The 17,351-nt window shown below is 43.5% G+C and overlaps 1 protein-coding gene across 1 annotated transcript in view; it reads right to left on the bottom strand.

Annotated features, from left to right (window-relative positions):
- The window catches only part of LOC131289987 (dedicator of cytokinesis protein 9), a 67,871-nt gene extending 50,520 nt beyond the window's left edge, over nt 1–17,351 (bottom strand). Inside the window, exon 1 of the mRNA XM_058319363.1 lies at nt 17,253–17,351. Coding sequence (XP_058175346.1) covers nt 17,253–17,351 — 99 coding nt within the window. The remainder of the gene's footprint in view (nt 1–17,252) is intronic.

Here is a 17,351-nt window from a genome sequence, read left to right as displayed (position 1 = left end):
CAAATGGAAATTGCCATAACAACCGAACAACCGGGATGAAATATTGAACCACAAAAACTACCTTCCCCCACAGCCTAGTCCATTTAATAAGCAATATAGTTTTACTACCTCACACACCACACTTGGTTGGATAGTTTTGGACCAAGTAGAAAAAATATGGAATAAAAACTGCCTTCCTACAGTCGCTGATAAGAAAGCGTGTATGTTTCTGCTTCGTAACCAATTCTAATAACTTACGTCATGTTCATTAAAGTTTCCTAGGTTAGGTTCCGTTTTGTTTTTTTATTTGCATTCCCCGCCCAATGCTAATTGATAGTTAACGCGAATGAATGAAAACGAAAGCACGACTTTGCGTTTGATTATAACAGGAGCGAACAAAAAATCATTCAACATAATTCCACGAATAACCTTGGGCAATTCGGTTTTTGGAAATAAAATAAAACTTTAAAAAAGAAGGAAAACGTGATAACCAAAAACGAGGGCACCGCATGGAGCATCAGGTGGAGTGTAATCTAAGCATAATAAATTTTGTAACAAAAATTTGCTACGCCACAGAATGGAGGCGCATGTGCAAAGCGTGACGAAAACGTTGTCAAAGTCAAACGCGCATCCGCGCGCACAGACACATACACACAATTGGTGACATTTGTTTGTTTGCTCATTATTTCCCGACCTCTTTCATAAAAAAAAAGAAAAACTGCATCTCACCCACCCCCCTTCCGAACGCTTTATCGTTCCCTTCCGAATCCACCCCCTTTCCGGGTGACGGGAAAAGCGTGAAACAACCGGCCGAGGGTGGTGAAGGGGGGTTTCGCAAAACCTTGTGCTATTTATTTTTCGGGACGATTTAATCTCAACCTTCACCTTAACCCCCACACTCGCCGGTGTCTCGCCGGTTTTCGCCTTCGTGCTGTGTCTTGATTGTCGCGCCATCATCGTTACTACGATCGGCTTCGTCGGCCGCTCATTCGTTATCTCATGGCGATGTAATTTCTAGATTTTTTGTTTTTGCTTGTTTGTCCCCAGCAACCTTTGCGTTGTTGTTCTTTCGTCTTTGTCCACCGCGCTGGGCGGTTGTGGTGGTTTGCTAGTTTGTGTCCTTTCGAGTTTTTCGGCCGGGTTTTTGGGTGGAAAACGGTGCGCCGGACTCCCGAACCGAGCCATTCGTTCGTGCGCGCCATCAGAGCGCGATCGCGCAACCCGCTGCACACACCTAGTCTCTGATCTCGATCGGTCGCGCGGGCTACCGGTTTTCTTTTTTTTTTTTCGGCCGGTGGAAGATCTACACAAGAAGGTGCAGAGGAAGGGGTGACGCCGCCTTGTGAGTGAAATCATTGAGCCCTTTCGGGAGCAACGTCGTGTGGCAAGGTGACTTCCCGATCAAATCCCCCTCGGTGCGGTCAGTTCGAACAAGTTCGTGATCGTGTTGTCCCCGGGTGACCTGTCAAAACGGGAGGATTGGGTTTTTACCCCACCGTTTGAACCACGGTTTGTGGCGGGTTTTCCGCGACGGGTGGGGATTTCGACAATCCCCATGATCAGAGGAGAAAATCGTTGCTTTTCATTTCATTTGTGCCGAATCCGCGTCGAAGCTGGACGCCACAGGTTCTACACTCAAGTGTTACTTCTCGTGCGTTGCGCAGTTTCACGACGCAAATTTTTGCGTTTCATTTTAACGCTCGTTTGAGATTAGCTAAAACGTGCAACTCGCTCGTCACGCTTATCACCGTTCCCCGTGACGTCACGGGGGTTGTTAAAGTGAAGTGGTTCAAACAAGTGCAACCGAGAAGGAGAGAGGGAAATACAAAAAAAAACCTCCGGAGGGGCAGTGAAACGTCAACTTTTGACATCCGAGTGGCATATTCCAACCCCTTGGCCCCGCCAGTGTTAGTCAACAAACCCACCCCCCTCCCCCAACCATTGAGGCGCGAGTTCGAGTGGCGTGACGGGATGTTTATGTTCTAGTTCCCTGTCGGAGTGGGTTGATGTGTGTGCGTGAGCGTAGTGTGGCAGATGAGTTTAGTAGCCACGGCGGCGGCACTGATGCTGCCTTCCGCCTCCACCGTTGTTGGAACGGGGGTCGGGGAGAAGGCGTCGGTGACCGGGGGAAACAACCCCAACGGTGGTGATTGTCGTGTGACCGACGGTCGGACGAACGAGGACCTTGGTGGCGATCGTGCGGAAGGGAAAGAAAAGCTGTTGGAGGTGGAGGTGATAAGCCGCGGCCGGATGCGGCGGATGGCGACCAGCATGATCTGCCAGCGGTACCATCACCTGCAACTGCAGTCCACCATCTGCGTGAGCGACGAAACCGAGCGTCGTAAGTACTTTTGGTAGGGTTTTTTTTCTCATTTGACAGGCTGAGGCGGGCAATTCACCCGTTGACAAATTCCCGCGAGGTAGCTGAGCGAAACTGTGTTGCAATGTTGCAAATGCAAATTAAATGCAGTGACTTGCGAGGATGCGCCAGTGTATTTGCAAAGTATCATTTCGAGCACTAATATGACGGAATCGAAAAGTTGATTTGATCATTTTAGCATGATCACACATGCGTTGGTTTAAATGAAGTGAACCAATAATCAAGAAAGAAGGATTTAAAAGAACAGAACTATTATCATAATGAATCGACTTAGAAAAATTAACAAATTTTGACGATGTTTCAAGGAAAAACAAAAAAATGCTAATAACTTTCCTTAGAAAGCATAATCAAGAATGGCATTCAAGTTTGACATCGTTATCATTTCAATTGAATCCGCTGCGGCCAAAACAGCGAACCAACTACATTGAAAAGTTTGTTTGCACTTCCAACTATATCTTAGATTATGGACACGTTTAATGTTGTAACACATGTTTTCGGAAAATTGCAACATCATGACCATTATGAATGTTGTAACTTATTTGAAGCCTGATTCCAACAACAAGTAGCAACCACTGGTACTTTACGTTCCTTTTGAAGAATATTACAACATATATGAAATGTTGTGGAGATCCTCCAAAACAACATTCTCAAAGAAGGCCCTATTGTGCCTACGGAACGAAATGCCTTCCAGAAGTGTGTAGTTCTATCAGAAAACATCATACGTTTGGACGATGCAGTGTATTCGACAAATCTACAGTATCATGCCTAAATATCGTCGGAGGTGCTGAACCGTTTAGATATCATAAATATACACAACACTTTAACAAATCTCAACCATTTTAAAGCTCAAAAGGAGCAGCAGGGGGTCGTGAAGGTCACAAGACAGCTGAAAACATGTCAACAAGCATAGTTTTGTTGGGTACTGAAAATTCGAATTTTTTTAGTAACTAAACTGATGTAAGTTTACAATAAAATTCACTTCATCCGATTATCTTGCGTACTTGTTTTGCTATAATCGGTAAGATTTCGTCCATTTGTTTAAAGTATACGTTATTATGAATAACTACTCCATCATCCTTTAGCACTACGGTTAAATGCCAAACAGACACGTATGCAAGAACACTGCTACACATCCTGATGATTAGCATATTTAATGCTGGATAAACACAATGGTGAACACGATCTCTGTAGGATACATTATAATTACTCCCAGAGACAAAGGAGCGGGAAACTAGCAAACCACTTCATTGTATTGCTGTTTTCAACTCGTCATGCTTTTGTGGTGCATTTTACGACTTGAGCACAAAAAGATGCATGAAATGATTTGCAAAATGGGGCATTGAAATACATTTTTGAAAACTGGTTTTTCTAAAGAAGAGATTTAGTAAATAATACTGGACTTCGTTCAGTTTCTGCCCAACGGTCGCATGCAGTATGTAAAGTGATCTGTAATTGAAGGCAAGTTGATGGCATTATTATTATAGAAAAGAGATGAAAAAAGTGCCACTGAAGCATACCCTTTTAATTTCACTCCTCTTTGTATTCGTTCATGATAATGCAGCATTTTGAAGGCCCAAAACACTAATTAGATGATGCAACAAAGCCGCATTCGGCGTCATCAAGGAATATTCCACTGAACTGAACTTGAACACCACAGTGTGACAGAAATATTCAAATCTTCTCAGATTGAACGAACCATGCGTATAAAAAAAACAGAGTGTACAGAAATCGTTAAACAGCAAACCAAGAGATCTAGAGTGATGTATTACCATTGTAATCTTCCCTCGCCACAAGCAAGGCCTGGCACAATGTATATAAAATCAATAACAATTAATGATTATGATGCATAAGCAAATTTCCTGGAATTCTTTACATTTATTTATTGAAATAAAGAAAAGAAAACATCATCGTAATCCTGCAAGATCACGACCATCCCGCATTGCAACCCGTAAACCACAGAGAGATGATAACCACAAAAGCGTACGCAACATCAACCAACTGGCATCGTGGTGGAGCCAAGTCATAAAAAGATCGATGCAAAGGGTCACCCATAAAAAGCGAAGGGATCGATTTGCCCTTTGTCTGATCACGCAGGCACGGGCGACCCAGGAAATGCGTTTTTGTTGGCACAATACGAACGAAAAGAATGCACAATGCAAAAACAGCATAAAATAGGTAATAAATTTCAATCACTGCGCTTCGCCAACCGTGGCTCAACCGGATAGAATCATAACTTTTAAAAAATGAGAAGAAAAAGTCGTAGAATGCGAAAGTCGTAGAAAACATCGTAAAATGCACACTAGTGACTGATTTTGCATCTTAATCAAGCAACTTTGGTTCATTTTTTTCCCTTAAAAAATTCAACATAAGCAGAAACAGTAAGCAGAAAACTTAAAATATTTTACTAAATTAGTAATTGAAGAGGTTTAAAAAAAAAAACAACAATGGAAGATATATCCACCTTTTTAGTCAACGTCCTGTTTTCCTTTGGATGCTCTTTAATTTACCGTTGGTTTGTCAACCGTTTTAGCGCCACATTAGCCTATGCTGCTCACGACCGCTTTCTTATACTAAATGCCACAGTGATGCATGTCTTTGGGAAAGATTTTGCATTTTTTTTACCGTTTTTATTTTATTCTCAACATGGTACGAATGATTCTTTTGTTTTTTTTTTGTATTTAACTACAAAAGTGCACACCGTAGGTATTGCCAAACCAACAGCGGCTTTGGGCGCATGGCGATTTGATCTAATTTTATTTTGTTCTGCTTTCGAACAAGAATATCCTTTTTAATGCAGATAAACACAGGAACAGGAAAGCTGGAAGTTTCATAACCGGCTGCATACAACACAAAAACGTATAAGTTGCACATAATCACGCAGTAATGAAGTTAAACTAGATTAAAATATTTGTAACATACTGCAGATTGTAAACTGATTAAAACACAAAATACCCTGCTAATCTCGATTGGTTCAACAGCATATTTGGATCACACGTAATGAGAGACCCAAGTATCAGTATGGTAACGGAAGGTTTTCATCTTTACGATCCAATATTTCTTCAGGTGACGGGCAGAACGCAAGATGTAATGAGAATTTATGAGTCCATGAATGCAAAACAACCAAATTGGTGGTTCGGGAATCGGTATGCAAGAAATAAATGTACAGAATTGATAAAGAGGCTACTTTCCTTTCCAACAGGTCGGTTCGGCGGATTATCTCACAAACAAAGTGGTTAACTGCACAAACAGCTTTCAACAAATTATCTAAATCAAGACATTGCTTGTGACGGTTATGGGGTCGTAAAATTTGGACCAAAAAACACATAACAATACACAACAGCTTTTAAGCTGATCAACCGAAGAACGGCAAAAGAATAAAAAGTAGAATATCTTCATGATTCATGCGTACGGGCGAATAAGAAAAAAAACACTCAAAATTGTATGTTCGAGAGAAAGGATGTAAACTGTCGGTGATGCAGGTCAGAAAAACAAAACAAACTTGTTGTTCACATTATCTGGAACAACAGCTCTGTAGGCTTGTTTCACCTGCCTGGGCCAGCTTTAGGCAATCGTTTCGCAAAGTAAAGCGCCCTAAAAAAGCATTAAACTTCAGCTCCAATTAGGACATTGGTAAGGTGATTGCATTAAATCGTTAAGCCGTCGTTCTTTTGACGTGAAATTAAGCACAGAACATGGGTGAAGCGTTTTGTGAAACATACTGCGGCAAGTAGCAACTGTGGATGGAGTGTAAACATGTCCATACTAATTGTCGATTGAAATATGGAATATTTTACAAATAATTAAAGAAAACGATCAGCAAATAAACAAAAACGAAAAAATTCTCAGACAATTTAGAATCAACATTCAGTAATGCCCTTTTCAACGCAGCTAGAAACAAGAAATTTCCAACTTTTCTATAGAAAACTGAAAATGCATCGGAGAGAAAGCGAATGCAAATTCACTTTTGCATAAGCATTTGCATTTATTATTGTACCGATTATCTTAACTGCTTAAACGGTAGCACAGACGAGCGTAAATAAAATCGGTTTCAACGTGCTGCTGTTTAACGACGTGCGCTGACACAATTAGGTGTCAGCATAATTGCTCCACGATGTCTGGTGCACGCATACTGGAATGCCCTTTCCTCCCCTCGGTAACCCGTTTCTTTTCGTTTAGGTTTTTTAATCCGGACTTCACTTGCTCCAATTGCTGCCCTCGACATTTTTCTCCCTTGAAAAAGTGCCACCATCCACAGTAACCTTGAGTTGTCTGGCGGTTGGAAATGCTTTCCACGCCCGGCATAAAAGGGTGTGGTGACAGGACAGGATTGGGGATTTATGTCGTCTTGCCGTTAACCCACATCGAAGGGCAATGTAATGCAATTTGCAACCGGTTGGTCTGCCCGGGCTGCAGAAATTGATCGCTAAACCTGATGACGAACGCAATTAAGAGCACACACAGCGTGGTGTTAATGGAGAAAACGCAGCAGGATAGCAAGGTGTGTTTTTGCTTGCCGGAGCAAAACTTCGATACAAGATTTTTCACTTCCTTATGCATTGATTTTGTTTTACTTATTGTTGGAACTATTTTTAAATAGAATTCCCTAAAACATAAATTTGAAAAACAAAAACAAAACTTCAAAATGGTAGAGAAAAAAAGGAAAACAAATGTCTGAAATGGGTAAAACGAGGAACTTCCCGTAATTGATTTTCTTCACGACTAACTATCGCTAATCGGTCCCCTTCTGGCCAACCAGCGACAGCGCCTTCCCGGCGTCTGCTGGAGGAAAGCCGGAAAGGGCGCACTTTCTGTCGACCGTGTCTACATTAGTGCGCTTAGCGCCTCGGAGAGAGAGAGGAAAGTGCAACTGGAAAATGTGGGAAACGCTTGCTTTCGAGCTGGCGGCAGAAGATCGATACACTCTCGCCCGGAGGGAGCTTAGCCATTAGCCGGGCTATGGTTTCGCTAGGAACCGACGAGTAACGTTGGCCCCGAAGAAGATGCAACGCACTGCCTGCCAGCTGGCTTTCCCTTTTTTCTCCGCCCGGGTGGCGTCCAGCAGACGGGGGCAATGGAATGTGTTTGGTGATAAGAAGATGACCGCTCGGTCGCCAGACGATGGGAAGACGACGCACGAGCGAAAGGATAGGGATCACTTTCAGTTAACACATCAGCGCCGGAGGGAAATGTTTTTTGCTTTTCCCGTGTTGCTTTACCCGTAACTCGACTCCGAAGGGTCGCAGCGTAGGGTTGGCAACAGATGACCGTGAACGTGCGTTGGTCTCCGCTCGTTGGGGACAACAACTTTCATCTGCGGATGATTGATCAATTCCGCTTTCATTCGTGGCTCTCTGTGTAAAATGTCATCGTTACTTATTTAACATGTAATTTAACGACTTTTAAAGTGTCTTCTAACGTAGCTTCCATATATGAAAAGCACCTGTTCAATATGCTAAAACCAGCATATTTGTTTTATTTGGGAAATATATACTTTTATTTTAAGACAAACAAACCGAAGTGAAAATTCGAACTGAACACCGAAGGGTTCAATCGTGCGCACGGGAGTGGAACCTGTCCGACATGTCGTGCAAACGCTGATCAAGTGCATCGAGTGGATCCCGTGCTGATAGGAAAAAAGAGATCCCCAGGGCAAACATTTACATACAGGGAAAGGCCTAAGGCAACGGAACACGCCGCATAAATACAACGCGGTTTGAGACGCCAATCGATTCGAAGTAGGAAACCGGCAATCGATTGTTTGACATTGTCTCAATTAATGGTCTGCCCTTCTATGGCCGATGGTTATTTGTATTTTTTTTTTAACTTGTGTTGAGTTTTTTCTTCTCCAACCTTTGATCCCAACGTTAGGAAAATATTGACAAACGCTAGGACACTGCGAAGGGTGCGGCGGTTTATTCCTCTAATTGAATCATTAGATAAGAGAAAACGAATGTAAATGGAAACCTCTCGAGATGGTATCTTAAGGAATGTAAATAGGAAATTTTCATAACCTTTTTTAACACTAGAATCCAAATTGGGGTCATTTTGAACCCAACGCAATTTTCGATTTTAATATCTCAAAAACGGCTGAATATTTTTACAAAAAAAAAGCTTCATCCAAAAAGTCCAAAGCTACATCCAAAACAAAAATTTCAGATTTTTCTGTTATACCAGTTCCGAGACCTAACTTGACTATCCCTAGAATGCTTTTTAGGGGTCATTTTTACCCCTATTTTTAAAACGCTATAACTTCACTATTTTTGCAGATTTTTCAAATCCGTAACCTATTAACTTTTTTTCCAAATGACCTCTAAAAAGCATTCGGCCAAGATTCCAAATCAATGTATTCTAGTGTTAAGTTACAGTTTTACTAAAATTTCAAAATACGAGGAAGATGCTTCAGCTTCAAGGATAAATTATTTGTCCTGTACGTGTAAGCGTGAAAAATGACTTCCTTGTGATAATCTTATCATCTACAAAGTAAGTTACATATTTATTGACATGCGTACTTAAGTGAAAACGTGACAATTTTCCACCCAGTCTATCATTTAATATACACATGTAACGCAAAAGTAACCAAGACTGACACGCCGTGTGATTTTATTACTTTTTTTTAATATACCTCGCACTGATGCATCCGACGTATCAAATTAACGAGCGTCATATCATTTGCGTGTCGAATGCACGGGGCACAGAAAATCCTACCGCCTTCCTTTGATCGTTTCCGGCTTCCGATGTGCGATCATCTTAGACGCGCCGTTTGTAGCAAACATTACCACGCGAGTCCAGTTTCCTTGCGTTCGTCGGCGTTGGAAGAAAAAGGGCTTAAAGCGGAGTGGGGGAAAAAAACCACCAAATTCCAATCCTCATTATCTTCACACGCCAGCAGTGCAGTAGCTACCGTTCGCTGACTACGAACGAACGAAGACCGCAGGCCTCGTCGCGTAGGGTTCATTCATTTCAGGCACGTTTTCGCTGACAAAGGCCCCGATGTTGGGAGGCGGTCCAAGACACAACGGAGCTGAAGAAACGCGCGGCGAAGGGTAACAAACGAACGAAGCTGATTAGACAGCAACTTGTTATGTAAATCCGTTTATGTATGACCCCTCACGTGGATCTGCTGTGTATTTTTTTTTTCGTAGGGTGACGGCGTGAACCTCTACGAAACTAATGTCAAACCGTTTGACCATCCCGAGTAAACATTGGTGTCGATCGCCATCCCGGGTTATTTAGATTTGTGCCGCCTAATATGATACCTTCCTGAATTGATTTCTGACATCCATTATTGAACGGAAGGATTCGAATTGAATTCCAATGACGAAGGCAGGGGATGACGTGATGCCACAACCTCACAACCTGGTCAGAAAACCTGAACTACACCTTTGGCTATGACCAAACTTGCGAGCACGCTAAAGAACCGCAAAGGTGGTGACACTCAGCTCTGCGAGGATGGCAGAAAAATATGTTTGCCAAACCATTTATTTCAATTGACAGCAGTCAGCAAAAGCATGTGAATGGTCTATCTGCCAGCCTTCGGGGTGTGTGAATCCCTCGTTTTCATCCCCGCCTAGTCGCCTTATGATCTTCCGAGATGATCCGCCCAAGCCGAGAGGCGACAAAACGTCGATTAAAGTGAGTTAGTGCGACTCCCAGCAGGGGGTTCCTTTTTACGATCGCAATTTCTTTAATCGAAGACAGCTGCCGTCCGCTCAAACGTCCAACGGATAAAGATCCGGCCACTTCGGAGGGACAAACGGTGCCAAGATGTGATTTTCTAGGAATGTTTATATTTACGATCGTAAGCAAGCTGCTCTCTGCGGTGCACATAACGTGTGACGTCTTCTTTGCCTTTAATAAAATCTTCTGTAACGATCAAAAAAGGGCACTGTCTAGTGTTCTTTTCTTCCAAACAACAATACCTCGAAAATTCGCTCAGCCAAACAAGTTATTAGATTTCATTCTTTAGATACAACGGGCGGTTTCTTTTCCGGTTTTCTGGACGAATCACCCTGTGCCGTCGTGTTTGTTGTCTTCTCTCGTTTATGCGCTTTTTACTGGGAAGCGAAAGAACCGGCATTGGTCGAAACGGGATGAGATCATCCCCGAACCGGAGAAGGTGGCCAAGCGTGCAGCTCCACACCACAATAAAAGCGCGTAAACCAAACAAGTCACGAATTAGGGGAGGTTGGGGGGCTCGAGGAAAAAAAAGAAACCCTCCCGCCCCTGGGATTCCACATGGTCGCGCCATTCTGGCCGGTTGACACGCATACAGCGAACGACGAGATTCACGCGAGCTCCACCAGATCTCGCGTCATATGGCGCGCGTTCGCGATCTCCCCCGTGGATTCGCGTGCTTCGAGTGACCGAGTCGAGGCACTCACACCCATTCGTTCACGGGTTGTGGATGATGCGGATTATGGCCTTTTAAAAACGCTCGTTTTATGGCTGCGGACTCTGTTGCGCGCGATGGACAAGTGTTGACCTCGTCGCGTGTCAGAGTTCAGTTCCTTCCATGTTCAATCGGCGATCAACGCGTGATCTCCAACAAGCTAAGGCCCCTCCGACGAGCTGTCGCGATCAGTTGGGCATGTTTGAAATGAACTCGAGTCAAATTATGACAAATCCACCGACCGGGCGATGGTTGGCGAGCCTTGTTTAGACAGCACAGTCGATCTTGTTGGGGGGGATTGGACGGTAGTGGTGGGACATAATGGACCGAGGACGCGTGATCGTGATCCAAACAAATGACTATTTATAGACACTCGCCACTACACTCGCGTACGGCGAGTCAAACCATTGCCAAACGGATGCTGTTTCTGCTAGGGATCGCCCCGATCTAGTGCTGTTTCATCTTCTGCCTTCCACAAATCCACAAAAACGAGGCCCAACAAACGTTGCGCCTGTTGCGTCGTCGTCGTCGTCGTCGTTGTCTATGATCTGTGGTATTTCTTGGCCGATGCGGAACGTGAATTTCGATAGTAATCGCCTGATCCACCACGAGTATAGCAATGGAGGAGCAAAAGGGTGAATTTATGCCCATATGGTAGCAATCAATAGAACCCGTATCCGACCGAGTACGGCGACGAAAGGGAAAGTGTTGCTATCGTTGTACGAACAAGGCAAGTGAGCAACCTTTATTTTTCTGCCCTAAATGTGTCATCTCGCTAGCAGAGGTTGGACCGTTTGGTGAATCAATTAAATTAATAGCGCTGGTATACGGTATGACGATCTAACGAGAAGCTTCAGGAACGATACCAATCGAAGGCAACCACTTAACATAATAAACACAAATCATCGTCACCAGATTCATGCAGTTGCAAGATCACAGAGATCTTTTAGTAGTATAGTCCCTTTAGTTAAAAAAAAGTCAAAATTATACCGACTGGTAGTAGAAGAAATTTAAATGATTTGGTTTTTACCTTTCAATATGGTCTCAAAATGATACAGAATTTTGTGGGAGCGACCATAACTACCTTGCAATACAATTCTATCACTAAATTCATCTATATATATTGAGTCATGTTTACATGGATTATTGCTTGAGGAATTTTGTAGTTAAGTTAGGGGAAACTGTGGCAAGATGCACCCCACCGGGGTAAAATGCACGACTCTTTCTAAACTAAGCCATTGTACACAAAATGAAGTAATAGAAAATATTCATCGGTGTGTCTAATGTATTCTATGCGAATTATGACTGACACGATAATGTAAGCGATAACAAGTTGTCAAAAAAAAAATATTGCAATCAAGCAGACATTGATCAAGTACCTCAATATGTTACTAAACAAAAATAATTGGATTTACAATTATCACATTCTGGTTGTGGAGATAAAAATGAAATCATCATCGATAATCTTTTTTTAATTGAAAGTTTTTAATTCATTCACTCTTCAAACATCTGCTGAGCGTCAGTAACTCCTTTGTAAAACAATTCTATTCTTAAAATGATTTGTTTTGAACCACAATTTAACATGGAATGAAATAAAATACCATTATTTAGTCTCGTATAGAGCGGAAAACTTAAACAACGCTGTAACTTTCAAAGAAATTATCCACTACCAAAAGGTTTTGCGTGCATAAATAGCAAGGCGGGAGTACTGCTCCTCATCCCAACAAGTTTCCTTCACCATCCGAACCGAAGGAAACGTGAAAAAACCTCCCACGATGACGTACGCACTCTTGTTGAACAAAACTGTGCGTCGCACTTAGTCGGCCCGGTGTTGTTTACATTTGAGCTACCGAATGCAAAATATTAGCAACATGGTGTACATTTACTTTTACGAGCACGTTTTTCGAGCGCACATCGCTTATAGTACTACGCTTTTCCCGCTTTTGCTTCCACCAGTGAGGGTGCGTCGGGGTTTCTGGAGAACGATTTTTCCGGTCTTTTATTTTCATATCGAACGTAGCCGATCGGTGGGAGGCCGTAAAGTATTTCATCGAAGAGATGTTTTACAAAACGTTCAAGCCGCAGGCTGCAGATTACTCAAAGCGGATCTACCAGAAGATCCACTTCAACAAGAATGTTTCACGCAATGGTAGTTTTAGCGCTTGAGTGTTTGCGTTCACTTCTCACCATTCCCAGAACCGTGGTGTGTTTATTTAGAGAATGTGTGTAGCCGAGGGCACATAGAACAGTACAGACAATCCCAAAACTGCATCTTCTCAAAGCTGGAGCTGCTTAAACTGTTCGCAACATGTTTGCGTTTCATCCACTACGGCCAGCAGCAAAAGCGAGATCGTTGGTTGAGGCATTTAATTGCTGCTTAAGTGGCATTGGGAGGGCAAGACGTCGGTGGTGGTGGTGGTGGTGCTGGTGGATTTTGGGAAGACTCGACAGTCGAGCGAGTTGTTTGTAATTAACGCCGCAGTGCACATTCATGGGCACGACCTCGGTTCAGAACTCTGCTGGTGGTAACCTCCGGAAGGTTCAGAGATCAACTGCCGTTCCTCGAGGAAGGGACCGCGGGGGGTGTAGAAGGGTAACAGTATGTTAATGGCGTTGATAGGCGATTTCCTTCTTTCGCAGATGGAGCGAAGGGAGAACAATGGCCAAAGATGTTGTGGATAAAATTAGAATAATTTTGAATTAAATACAACACAATTTCGTGTCGTTATTTCTAGAATCCGTAAAATCTATAACCTAACAAAAAAAATGTCGTTTTTATTTCCATGAAACTCCCAAAACGTCACAAGCATAGCTTTAAATTCCAATTCCACCCAACCGTTAGTAAAACGGTTGCCCAGAATGGACTGATTGTGTATTTATTTGCCACAAATTGCACGGATTAAAGAGACTTACTAGTAGATAGATTTGCTTTCCGGTGCTGCATTTACTAGAACCATACCGGAACACTCTTCCCGCTTTTCTGGTCATGATAGGAGGCTCGAAATCAGGCCACTCCAAAGGTAAAAAATAGGTTCCAATCGTCTGAGCCACAATTTAACCGCAATGGCAACAATTAAGAGAGAACGTTTGAAGAACAATTGCAGCGGAAAGAGAGAGAAGGAGAGAGAGAGAGATCACAGGATCCCGACTATCGAAGTACTTGAATAAATATATTGATCCTGCCATCCTTCCCACCACCGTCGGAGTTCCAGGGATGAAAAGTTCATCGTCCGGCCCCACCACAAGGACGTAGAATGGGGCCAGGAAATTGGATCCTGCCGTGAGCGCATCGGGTTACGTAAGTAAGCAGAGAGGGCGGCGGCCAGACAGACAAAACGGATGCCAAACTCCCATCCCAACACACACACACTATCTCTCTCTCTCTCTTTTTCTCGTCGTGCAGAATGGCACAACATCCTGTGGGCACGTCCTGTTTGTTTGTTCGGTCGTTCGGCGAAGGCTCCGGCGAACTGTTTCCGTTGCGCAAAAATTCACCCTCACCGTGGAGTGACCCAATTCACTGCCGATCCAAACGAGAGACTCTGTTTGAAACCCCAGATATGAGGGGGTGTTTTTAATTTCCATTGCATCACCTTCCATCATTCGATTTGCTCTCGCATGAAAACTCGCCCGAGCAAAGCAAAGCGAATGGATGAAAAACCGAGTACGGAGGGGGAGAAATCTGCCATCACCGAAAGGGAGTGTAGGTTTTGGAACAGGTTAGGTCGAGGCATTGCGCAAAATCTGCGACTCCCACAGAAACTCCAGACAGTCGCTAGACGGACCGGGTGACGCACCCGACACAGCGAACCAACTTCTCTTGCTTGAATGGCGGTTTTAAACTGGCATCAAGTGCTGCTATAAGCTTCACAGAAATCTGGTTATTTAAGATACTAATCCCATTTTCTCCTGGCAAGGACACATTCGACATATTTTCAGCAAAACGACCCGCCGTTGGGTAGAAAAACTACACAGTGTGAACTCGCCCCGACACGACAGCATCCACATGTCGTCTGGGGGAGAAGATGGCACAAATGAACACTCGCGAAACTCAAATCGCGATTCCCCACCTTGTTCACGGTGAACACCGAAAGGTAAACAAACCGACCGAGTGGAATGTTCGCTTTGAAATGGACAGATCAGATGAAAAATCGCGCCTCAAGGCGATCTTGATCTTCTGTAAATAACAGCCACAACAACAGCATCACCTGAAAACCGAACTGTAGTGGAAAGAAATCGCAAACACAGAGCAACGTCGTGGTAACCTTCGGTCAAAGGTCAACCCCGGTTGACAAGTGGTTTACCCATCAAGTAGATGTGTCGATGTGGGAACGACGACGACAACGAGTTTGTTTTCATCAGGCTCATCTCATCACGCCATGAGCTCATCTTGATGCCCTCCTCTTCGTCGTCGTTCCCTTTCCCAATACTGCGCGTGCTGCTTTTCTTGTCGATTTTCATTCACACCCCCACCGAAGGTACGTTTTTATTTGGTTGATTTGCAACGCACACAACAATGGCGAACGATTAATAAATAAATTCATCACTCTGGAACGTTGGTCCATGTTTGTCAGCTAAATATTAAAAAGTACCAATTATTCACTTATTCACTTTTCAAGAGTTGGTAATGTGTTTGGCCCATGAGGCGTGTGAAAATGATGCGTATTTGAGCAAGAACTCACAGTTGGAATTTGTTTTTATTTAGCAAAAATACGTTTAGATACGTTAAAGGAAGCTGAAAAGAAGCTGAGAAAGTTTTTATCTGAACTTGAGTTTTTCAATTCAACTTTCTGCCATAAAAATGTTCATCAAAAAGTGTTTGCCACTTGCACCTAAGAAAAGCCGCTTAGTCCCAAACAATCCCTGGCTAGTGAGCGACTTAATAGAGTCTGCATACTTCCACCACTAGATAAAGCCACACTCGACTCATTACCATTTCTGATGGCGCTGCAATAAATCGTTCGTTCCGCAAGTCGAACTGATTGCCCATTCCACGGGTTCCACTTTGGCGGCGTGATTATTTGCAAAACATATTTTTCGCATACCACTCTCGGGGCTCGGGAAAAATGACGAAATAATATAAACCAAAGTTGCAGGAAAAGCACAATGACAACACAAAGAGCCGGCCATTGGAAACCATCTATTGGGAAAAGATTATGTTGCAGATCATGTTTGCTATTTGATCAGGGCGGGAAATAAAAGAGGTTTCACAACACGTGCTGTATCGCGGATCTGTTCCTTCCCGCGCGTTTTCGGGAACAAATGGCAAGGGGAAACGCACAGACACAGCCGTACCGGGAAATACGATGACGTCGGCGTGATGACTGCACGCTGGGTGGTGGATAGGGCGATGATGACTCATCGACCCTTCCCGTCGACGGAGCGAAATTGTGCAAATAGCGCCAAAAGATGATAACGTGGAGGAGAAAAAAAGATGCAGGAAGAAACGCGAACCGAGACGCGGTTTGGCGGAAAACTGACACATTCTGCGCACACGTGTTTTTTTTCTACATTTTTTGTCGGTCTGTTTATTGCATTCCAAAGTGATCGTATTGCTTGTGCCGGGGAAACATTACCCTTGTGCTGATAGCTATGAAGAAACGTGTGTTTTTACGGATGGATTCATTGAAATACGGCTCATTTGAAATGGTGTTAATATGGTGGAAATGATCCAAAAAATAAGCCTCTTATATAATTATAAACTTATTTTGCAATTTTTTTTTTTGGTGTCTTTTTAATCCAACCCTAACCATAAACCAGTGACCCAAATAAACTCCATGGCACATTATAAGCGCCTAATCCATAAAGAGTTTGGCTAAATCAATCGTTTCCCAAACAAACGCCAACATAAAACCGAACACCGTTTGATCCACTTAGTTGCATCCAACCGTTGAGGCGAGCAAAATTTCCCGACACACCGGCTGGAAAAGTTTTGAGCGCATAACAAATCGGATGCAACCCCCGGTTTTAACCCTCTTCGAATGGCCCACTGGCAAACTTTGCTCCAAATAAAACCAGCAGGAGGGTGAACGGAAAAAGAAAATCACCCGCAATCCCCAGCCCATAATCCGGGAATGCACGGAAAAACGCGTTTCCGCGGGGAATGTTGGTTGTTGTGATGTGTGCACCCCCTCTTTGGACAGGCTCTTCAGTTTGAAACCATGCAAGCGTAAACTTTAAATTTAACTACCCCTTTAGCAGCCCCACAACTCCCCCCCCCCCCCCCCCCCCCGCAGTGGTGGGGGAATCGATTGTTACGCCCACACAAACCTACCCGGCCTCATCATCGGATCTCCAACGCAGATGTAACTTCCGACGAGATTTATTTCCATGTATTATCTCACTTTGTTTGCACACGCAAAATATTTTACTCCAATTGGGCGTGTGTGTTTGTCTCGGAGGGAAATGTTGGGGGTGTTTTTTTTTCAGGGGTAGGAAAATTCGGGCACGGGGACGGATCGGGATGGAGGTATTAAATTAAAATAAACAAAATTAAATACATACAAGTGAAGTAGATTCACGTACAACTTGCGAGATGTTTTCCCTCAGCTGGGCCGCCATGCCGGGCTTGTTAAGCCCTCGGGTGAACTTCCGCTCGGTCAT

Source organism: Anopheles ziemanni, chromosome 2 (genome assembly GCF_943734765.1).
Source record: "Anopheles ziemanni chromosome 2, idAnoZiCoDA_A2_x.2, whole genome shotgun sequence".
Lineage (NCBI taxonomy): Eukaryota > Metazoa > Arthropoda > Insecta > Diptera > Culicidae > Anopheles > Anopheles ziemanni.
Note: the sequence above shows the minus strand (reverse complement) of the source record. Positions and strands in the feature narration are given on the sequence as shown.